The sequence below is a fragment of the Helianthus annuus genome, chromosome 8 (genome assembly GCF_002127325.2).
Source record: "Helianthus annuus cultivar XRQ/B chromosome 8, HanXRQr2.0-SUNRISE, whole genome shotgun sequence".
Lineage (NCBI taxonomy): Eukaryota > Viridiplantae > Streptophyta > Magnoliopsida > Asterales > Asteraceae > Helianthus > Helianthus annuus.
Window position 1 is genome coordinate 91915388 of NC_035440.2, and position 10468 is coordinate 91925855.

Sequence of the window (10468 nt, forward strand, 5' to 3'; positions counted from 1 at the left end):
ACAAATATTCCTTCTTCAGGGATTGTAGGGAGTTTTGAAAATTTAGTTTTGGATGAACTTCCCCCTTCGTAGACTGACCTATCTAATTTAAGATAGATATCTTGCAACTTTTGCTTACCCATACTGTAACTAACAAATAGTCAGTTTAATAAAACACATAATCACATAATAGTAATCAGGAAAAATTAAGTATCTGTTAAATACTTAATTAGCTTAACTCAGTGGCTCTGATACCACCTTATTTCTGTCACGGCCCCCGACCCGGTTTGACCCGTTTCAGGAGCCGCGAGACAGAAATCCCGTGATATTTATTTATGTGATTTTAGCAGCGGAATTCTTTAACATCAGGATCGTTATAAAGCTAAAAACTTTTCCCGATTATTTTATTTTACAATTCGGGCTAAAACCCCGATAATTTACAATAATAAGATTTTTCTGATAAATCTTTATTTCAAAACATATTTCTTTATTTTATACTGAGCCACTATCTTAAGCTTGAAATGCTCCCCGACACTTTTCCTGAATTACAGTAGATCACCTGAAACATGTTTGAAAAAGGTTTTTTGTCAGCGGGGAAATACTGAGTGAATCATTTAGTTTACTGAAAACGACACATTTGTTATAATTCACAGTATTAAGATCTTTTACATATGTTTCTGATATCAACCAACTACCCACATTATTTGTCACTCGGCCGGATCTATGACAGTGGTCATATCACCATTGGCTGCCCCAATGAATGACGTATCACTAAATTTAGGTTCGCCCACCTAAAGTGATAAAAACAGTAGTAATGTGCACAATACCCCACATACTGGCTGTAATTTGGTGATTACATCAACTTAATCACTGTAATTATAATTCTGAAAATAATTTGGAGTATTGTAAAACATTTGATAAAAAGAGAGAATGACTCACATTGCAGATTTAATAGGGATAGAATATGATTTAGCCTGGTTAACCTAATTTCAATAATAATGCACACAAAACTGGGTTAGTGATCAATACAGCAGTCACGATAACTCACGAAATCAAATTCTCACAATGAACGACAAAGTGCAATACTTAAACATTCATCGATTTAACGACGAACGACAAAGTATAACCCAATGTGGGCGGCACTTAAACATTCTTTGGATATATTGATCTCGGAAAATGAATCGTAATAGCGATCGAGTAATTACCCTGTTTTGCGGCAGCGATTCGAGTGCAGTGTGTGTTTAATTGTAGTATTTCTGTGCTAATTCGACGTATACAGAAAGTTGGGACGTCGTTTTAACTTCTAAAAGCTACTGCCAAGGTCTGCTATTTATAGTGAATTTTGGGACACTCTTACGGACCGTATGGCATTTCCCCTTACGGTCCGTAAGGGGTGCAGTCTATTTATGTAGACTAGCTGAGTTCGGGATTAGCTTGCCAGACTCAATAGTTTTCTTAATTTCAATTGTGACAACGAATTTGATGGATAATTATCCACTAGGGTTTGCCCCCCTTGAGTTTTATGGGCCCTGATCCTAATTCCGATTGTTCCGAAAATTTTAGGGTTAGTGCGGAATTACTTGGGTGTCTCAATTAGGGTTTCCTTATTGACTAATTATCATTCTAATTATAAATTTTAATGAGAGTTGTTACAGTGAACGTGAGTATTTCTTACATAATTATGTTCAAATTTTATATAATAACAAAAACTGACTATTTACGTTTTTTAATTTAAGAGGTTTTTGATTATTTGATGAAATCTTGGTTGGATCCGTACCGTGAAAAGTTTGTATCTTGCTGGATTAACAAAACTATCAACTTTCACCAAACTACGACCAACAGGGTTGAGGGCATGCATGCAACACTAAAAAGTCACTTTCCAAGTCATCGCAACACACTGGATAAACTTGTACTGTATGTTGATCATGTTGTTGATAGACAATACGCCGAGATTAGAACTAGCTTTGAAACCAGCCTCCGAAAAGTGATGAAGCACCACAAGGATCAGCCCATGCTTGCATATATTCTCAAAAAGGTTTCAATATATGCGATTGAGCTTTTGAGTATAGAACTAAAACGTAAGGAAGACGGGTTGAGAGCCTACGGTGCAAGCTGTGGTTGCCAACTTTTTACCAGCTGTGGTTTGCCATGTGCCTGTCGTTTGGAAAAGATGGAAAATAACGGTAATTATTAATATTTTTGACCTTTCTCGTTATGATTTTGCCACCTAATTTATTTTCATCCACAGGTCAGCAAATCCGGATCACACACATAGACGTGTTCTGGAAGAAGCTTGACTTCAAGCCTGCAAGGAATAACATAGAGGATATCGATGTAGACGCGAAATTTGAAAAATTGAAACAACAGATCGATCCAACACCCCCTCAAGTGAAAAGGAGCTTCTTTGAAAAGTTTCAGCAAATCCTCAATCCAGGGAACAATAACAAAAAACCTCATGCTGTTCTGAAGAAAACTCGTAGTCGCCCAACATTGAAAACGCAGGAAGAAAGGAAGGTTGAAGCCGCTAGAAAAAGCTCGTACATTCCGTCGGAAGAAACTTGGGTCGAGGCCTCAGACGATCTTCCCCGTCACAGCTCGTACATATCACCCGAAGATTCTAGAAGACAAAAGAATACCAAACCGCTCAACCTACACCCTGATTTCCCGATGATCAAGCTCGGTCCTAAGACTGATTTACATACGCAGGGGGTTAGGCAGATGGACAGGCAGACACTTATTAGTTTCTGGAGGGCCATTTCCAGGGTTCCCTTTGGGAAATAATGGCAAAAGGCCACCACTATTAGAGACCCCTTGTACCGATACCTGCACCATATTATCGGGTCATCTATCGTGCCGCGGGGTACCAGCAGGGAGAAGGTCAACCTCAGTGACCTTTTCTTTCTATACTGCCTACTTCGCGGCCAGACCTGCGATCTAGCAGGCTGCCTGGCAGATTACTTTGCCACAGCATACCACCGGCAGCTCTGCGGGAAGCTGCACGGTGGCTCATACATCACCGCCATTGCACGCTCGTTAGGGATCGTGCCCGAGAGTGATCCGGAGCTGTCCGCGCCGATCCCGTCGACTACGTTGGGCCGCGCGTTAGTATCTAGCATGCAGATCTCCCGTGTCTTTGATGTTGGTCTGAGGTTCAAGGGTCGTGACGGGCTGATTTGGCAGCCGGAGGTGTTGCCGGAGGTCATCCCGGTTGTTATTGAGGTGAGGCCTGGAGTGTTAGCCCCTCCTCATGTTCAGGAGGCCGCTCGGCAGGCTCAGCTACAGGCTCTGGGCCTCGATCAGCCTCAGGGCGAGCCTCAGGCTCAGCCTCAGCCTGTATTCGAGGATCCGGCTCAGGAGGAGCAGGTCGAGGAGATCCCGGTACCACCAGTTCAGCCAGCTCCTGAGCCGCCACAGTACCCGCAGCACGTTTATGCTGACCTGCCTCCGGCAGCGCGTGAGGTGGCTCGGGACTTCGACCGGCGCCTCTGACGCCAGGGCGCACGCATTGACTGGATCGTCGAGACGCTCGTTGCTCTACGAGAGGTCGCTGGGTTGCCTCCACTTCCCCTCCCACCGTCCCCACCACACGAGGATTAGTAGCTTAGTTTGTTTGTTTAGTGTTTTGTTATGTATTATGTACTCAGTTGTACATTTTTGTTTTGTATGTACAAACTGATATATATATATATATATATATATATATATTGTAGTTAATCTTCTATTTATATCACGTTGGTTTTGGATTGTTTACGTTTAATTCTTATGGCTTTCTGTACATTTTATTTAACGTGTTCGTTTAATTTAACAAAATAAACTACGTTAAGAACTTATATTATATACGTTCTATAAAAATAATGATGTAATGACGTAATTATAAAACAACTATGAATTATATGTAATAAAACTCAAATAAAATTTTTTCATCCAAAAATCCCTACCAAACTAATCCAACCAAAAATCCCTACCAAACTAACCCACATCCCACCTGTTTCCAAAAACCAAAAAAAAATCATCCAAAGCGCCATGCTATGGCCAAAGCGGGGCGCTTTGGTCTTGGTCAACAGACAAGGACTGACAGTCAGTCCTTGTCTGTTGACCAAGACCAAAGCGCCCCGCTTTGGCCATAGCGCGGCACTTTTGATGTGCAAAAAGACAAATGTTGTGTGCGAATAGACCAAGCAGGGCCGTCTCCGAAAATCCCAAAAAAAATTTTGGCCCTGTTCGAGATAAAAAATTTAGGCCCTATTCGCAAATCTTCATATAACATAAACTCATCAGTCATTCAATCATATAACTAAAAATTCATAATACTACGATAATTGTTATGAAATAGAGAAAACAAATTAACAAAAATAGTATAGCAAAAACGATTAAAGTATCGAACTTACTTGCTAAGCAAACAGTGTGGTTCTCCTAGCATTTTTTGAAGCAAAGCTCTCGATCAACTCCTTGTAATCCATAGTATCTAATATTTCACTTTCAATAGATATTGTTGCCAACCCGTTTAGCCTTTCTTGTGACATTGTAGAACGTAAATAGGTCTTCAACAACTTCAACTTTGAGAAACTTCTTTCCGCTGATGCAACGGTTACCGGAATTGTCAACAACACTTTATACGCATTTATACCATAAGGATAAGTAGTACTGCGTTGGAAGATATAGTCTAAAACGTCAAAAGGGTTGTCAATGTGTCTCGGTAAAAATGTAGTAATCAACTTCAACTCCGTATACAATTCTTTAGCATCAATATCCGATTCTCCTTCATACTTCAATGCATCTTCAAGGCGATAACAACACTCCTTAAGCTTGGCTTCATCAAGAGTCTTCAACTTTTTAGGAAACAAAAACCCAAATATTTTTTTCGAATTTTTGGTATTGTTCAAATCTTGTTTCAAGTGAAAAAATAGCTTGATCAACAATACTTAAAAAATAATTTACTCTAAAATCCTCCTCGGGTGAAAATGTTACTTCTTCTACACTTGACGATTCATCAAATTGTTTTTTCCTATATATCACACGTTTTTGACGAAATTCCGCATTTACACCTATTTCATTTGCAATTTCTCTAGATTCATCAAGTGCCTTAGAGAACCCCACTTCTCTATAATTCTTAAAGAATTTAATTAATTTGTCTACTTCATCAATAACAACATCAAGGACAACATCTTTTGCTTGCAACCGTTTGCTCGCCACATTCACCTTTGATAATAATTCAAACCAAATGACAATTTGTGCCAAAAATTCAAAATCACCAAGTTCATACTCTTCTAATGATTTAGCTTCACTTATGATTTTAGCATCTCTATCCGTCCCCCTAACTTCTCGCAAAGCCTTTCTTACATCTCCAAGTTTAGTTCTTATAGGCTTAATACTATCTATACGACTTTCCCAACGAGTCGTAGACAATGATTTAAGAGTTAATCCTTTAACATTGTCTTTCAAAAATTTCCACCTATTAATAGAATGGGCAAAGATAGTATATAACCGTTGTATTGTTCCAAAAAGTTCCTTAGACTTAGTAATTGTGTTAGCCATGTCAGACAATGCTAGATTTAGACTATGACAACCACAAGTACTATAGAAATCTCTAGGATTTTTTTCTAAAAATCTAGTTTGAACTCCTTTGTTTTTTCCTCTCATGTTTGCCCCATTATCGTAGTCTTGACCACGCATATCACCAATATCAAGATCTAGCGACTCTAATTCCTTACATGTTACTTCAAAAAGTCCTAAACCCGTGGTATCATCAACAACCAAAAAACCTAAAAAGGATTCCTCAATGGTCACGGAACTAGAGTTAAAATTCACATACCTCACAATTATGGACATTTGCTCTTGGTGACTTGTATCAGGCGTGCAATTGAGGATGATGGAGTAATACTTTGCTTGCTTAACCTTCTTGATGATTTCGGTTCTAACTTTATCCCCTAATAATTGTATCAACTCGTTTTGAATATTGTGGCTAAGAAAGTGTACATGACACTCATCATTCAAAACTCGGCGCACATGTTCTTTCATAATCAGGTCAAACTCTTCCAACATCTCAACCAAACCCAAAAAGTTTCCATTGCCTTTTTTATACAACTTCTCATTTGACCCACGAAACGCTAAGCCATATTTTGCAAGAAACTTCACAAGTGCAACAATCCTTAAGATGACTTGTTTCCAATAATCTTTTTCTTTTCTAAATTGCTCATATGCCGATTTGTCAATTGTTTCATTGCATTTCAACCGTTGGTGCAATTCAAACCATTCATTCATATTCTTGAAATGTTCTAAACCAACTTCATGTTGTTTAAGTCTACCACTGGCATGTATCCAATCATTATAACCTTCATCATCCAACCCACCTTTCGGATGCCCCGTTCTAAAAACTTTACAACAAAAACAATAGAGTTTGTCAAGTTTTTTTGAATACACTAGCCATTCTCTATCGCACGTCTCCCTATTTGATAGAATTCTGGTGTACATGGTATTAGAAAAATGTGTTCCAAATTTATCCACGGGGCCCTTAACAACATCCCTATCTCTTTTTGGACCTTTCATAACCAACTCTTTAATCATGTCATTACTAAGCCCACCCCAATTTCTAGGATCAAAAATATCAATATCCGGAACGGGATTAACATTATCTTCACCTGCGTTCATGTTGTCTACATCTACGTTCATATTGTCTTTGCCCACATTAGCTTCTTCATCTACGGTAGCATTAACATTGTCTTCACCTACATTATCATCACCCACATTATCATCACCCAAGTTAGAACTAGAACTTTGAGTTTCTTTTGAAAAAAACTTGTGTATTCGGTTTTGTTTTACTTCATCCGCATTTCTTTTCTCTTCCTCTAGCTTCTTCCTCTTACGTTTTTGATGGCCGGATAGGTGTTTGTATTTAGGAACGGGAGGCATAATTTCTACATAAACAACAGTAAACTAGAAATCATTCAAATATTCAATCATTCGTTATTCATAACAGTAAACTAGAAATCATTCAATCATTCATTATTCATAACCGTTTAATCAATCTAATTATCTAAATAAACAACATTAAACATTTAAACTAGAAATCAGACTCGAAACAACAGTTACTGAATTCTGAAATCTGATTATCTGAATCTGAAAGTGAAATCTGTTGAATAGTAACATCATTAAGCTGAATGTTATTTCAATGTTCGTTATTCGTTAATCACTTAATCTGAATGTTTTTCAATTTTCGACAAACAAATAAATAATCTGAATGTTATTTCAATTTCGACAAACAATAAATTAACAAACTTGGAACCTGCGGATGTAACATCAATCAACTTATCGACAAACAAAACTCAAAAGACAACAAACAAACATAAAACATTTAAATACCTGAACTGAATCGCGATTCGCAGGGAAGGTGCAGCACTGCAGCGGCGTTTAATGATCGATGGCAGGTGCGATTCGCAGAAATACGGCTGCAACGTTTGAACTTTGATCGATGACTTTGGTCTTTGAATTTTTGATCAGAAATCCTCGCACAGTCGGTCAGTCGCACGCGACTTTTGATTTCCCTGCAGCCTGCAGGTTTGGGCCTATAATCAGGTTTTGACAAAGTTTAGGGCCTTGGGCTAATATATATAAAGAAAACATAAAAAAATTTGGGCCCTTTAATTATTTGGGCCCTGTTCTCAAGCACACTCTGAACACCCTTATAACCGACCCTGAGACCAAGCCTTAAAATAATAATATAAGGATAATATAAGGATAATTTCCTCTAACCAAATGTATTGAAGCATGTAATATGTTATATTTTAACGTAGAAAGGTACACACATGCCCCACTTTGCTCCATTGTTGCATGTAGGATTCCAAGCAAAACTATTTAACTGAACATTTCGGACCATGTTATTTTCACACCTTTTTCGTCGCTTACACTTATCGTGCGCATCTTCACAAATAAATACGTTCTCGGTTTACTAAACTTTCACGTGAACATTAGACGACACCAAATAAAGTCAATTAGTCAAATATGGATGACAATATCACAAATAAATATGTTCCTCGGTTAATTAAATAAAGAGAAAAGTGTCCCGATATTCATATGTTTTTTCCCTTTTTCATCTTTAGTCCTCAACTTTTTAAAATTACAGTTATAGTTTTGTAATTTCGTTCTCGGATAGTCCCTTACGCAGATGGAGGTTAGTTTTTGGTGTAACTGAGTGCGAAATAACTAAAATGTCCTTGCTACAAAACAAAATAATAAAAAAAATAAATATTTATAAATTCAATGGGCCCCACTCAACCCCTCATCCAATCAAACCCTTCCAATCTTTCTTTGTGAAACTATCCACTATCACAATCCAACCTAACCTAATCTTTTATTAAAATACTAATTTCTCTCTCTTCCACTTACACAACCCAACCCAATCGAATTTTTCACCCACTATCACAACCCTACCCAACCTAAACTAGTATTTTATTATATAAAGAAATAGAAGTTAAATAATAAAAAAGGAAAAAGAATTAAATATTATAAAGAAATAGAAGTTAAATAATATAAAAAAGAATAAAGAATTAATATTATGTTGGTTGTTGGTTGCAACCATTGGTTGCCATACCAACCCGGTTGTCCATAAATTTCAATTATTTAATTAAAATAATTTCCTATAATTTTGTCTTATTTGCCAAGTGGCAACCGTTTGTGCAATTTGGTCAATATAGTGGGTAGTCTGAGACCCACCCCATCCACATTCAGCTTCACTCTCCCGCCACCACACTCCACCACAACAACCATCGCCACCACATCACCCTCTAACCACCATGACACCACCCTCTCCACCCAGGGAAAGAGATCTTTGTGCTAATTTGAATTGTACACCACAAGCAGTCACCTTTTCCTTAGTAAAAATTAGCAACCGGATGTCTGGATTTCTTTTTGTTGATAAAATTATTTGAAAATTTTGGTTGTAGAATAGACTAAAGACGAGGTTAAGCAAATTGTGTCAACACTTAATGGTGGTCAGGTGCCATCTGCAGATGTTGTAGGTAAGCAATTCCAGCCCATAATTGGTCAAACGAGTGATCATTTGGCATCATGATTATTGGAATCCGTAAACATTTGGTTAGGTATATCGATATGCATATCATTAATCCAACTAGTTTCTCCATTTTTGCAGAGATTGTGGTGAGCCCGCTGTTTGTGTTCATCCAATGCGTTAAAAGTGCACTGAAGTCCCACTTTCAAGTTGCAGCCCAAAATTGTTGGGTTAAGAAAGGTGGCGCGTTCACTGGCGAAATTAGGTATATTACCACGCCATAAAGAAAGCGTTATCCTATCCTTTAAAACGGTTTTTGATGTTCATTCATTTTATAACTTGTTTAAAGATTCTGAAATCGATATTCTTTTGTATGTGCAGTGCAGAAATGCTTGTTAACTTGGGTATCCCGTGGAACAACTATGAAAGTTGTTGCTGCACAAAATAAAGCAATAGCAGGTCCTTGGGAAAAGTACCCCACATCCATTGCAGTAACACACATTATTCTATAATATCACTCATGTGGTTTCTAACAAACGCCGACTTCCATAAAATAAATTGTTGGTAACGACAGAGTAAAGGGTCTTCACTGAGTTTGGATAATGGTAGTTACATTGATCAAAGAAAGTGCTACTATGGTATCAGCAGAGAAAAAAATCCCTATTTGCACTATCAGTGGGGAGGTATATGGAAAGGTGGGTGGAATAGGTAGAAGATGGAGATGGTGGGTCCCACAAAGAAAGATTGGAGGTGTTTGATTGGGTGAGGGGTTGGATGGGGCTTATTGAATTTATAAATGTTTTATTGTTTTTATTATTTTGTTTTGTAGTAAGGGTATTTTAGTAATTTCACATCCACTTAACAACAAAACTAGCCCCCATCCGCGCAAGAGACTATCCGGGAACGAAATTGCAAAAGTTGCGGACTATAGCTGTAATTTTATAAACTTAGGGATTAAAGGTGAAAAATGAGCAAACCACAGGGACTATCCGGGCATTTTTCTCTTAAATAAATTTTCAACATGAATATTAGAAAACCATCAAAATGAGGCGATACTAGTAAGGCTGGTTGTTGTGGGTTAACTAAGGCTTTGTTACCAGTTTCACATAAGTTGTTAACGGCCGCTCAGTTAACAATGATGGTGACCGATGAATGAAGATTTTGTTAATGGGTTAACTATGAGAAGAAAATGTAATGATGGTGGGACTGACCCCAATTTAAAACAATAACATGTCTTGCTTTATTTATTATCTTCTTTTGTTATTGGTATTGTAGCAACATTTTGGGGGTTTGGGTATCTTTGATTACTTCTGTACTTACTTTATTTTATGAACCAACGAAATACCTATGATTTGATACATAAAAATTGTCCGTCATTTTTTACTATTAGACGGGCGAGTTCAATATTTAATATTACCTTTTTTGTTAATTGTGTAAGATTTAAACGTCTCCTCGTTATATCCAAATTCATTTTTTCCTTTGAAT

The 10468-nt window shown here is 37.6% G+C and overlaps 1 protein-coding gene across 1 annotated transcript; it reads right to left on the bottom strand.

Annotated features, from left to right (window-relative positions):
- Positions 1-4370: 4370 nt before the first annotated feature.
- LOC110870349 (zinc finger MYM-type protein 1-like) lies at positions 4371-8742 on the bottom strand. The gene is made up of 3 exons (XM_022119534.1): positions 8689-8742; positions 4918-6912; positions 4371-4808 (listed from the first exon to the last, which is right to left on the bottom strand). The coding sequence occupies exons 1-3, from the start codon at positions 8740-8742 to the stop codon at positions 4371-4373; spliced, it is 2487 nt and encodes an 828-aa protein (XP_021975226.1).
- Between the last annotated feature and the right edge of the window lie 1726 nt (positions 8743-10468).

Coding starts and splice junctions, on each gene's coding strand:
- LOC110870349 (XM_022119534.1), bottom strand. CDS start 8,742: ATGGTTGTTGTGGTGGAGTGTGGTGGCGGGAGAGTGAAGCTGAATGTG. Junction 6,913..8,688: donor TGAAGCTGAATGTGGATGGG/GTGGGTCTCAGA, acceptor AATGATTTCTAG/TTTACTGTTGTTTATGTAGA. Junction 4,809..4,917: donor CACCCGAGGAGGATTTTAGA/GTAAATTATTTT, acceptor TTTCCTAAAAAG/TTGAAGACTCTTGATGAAGC.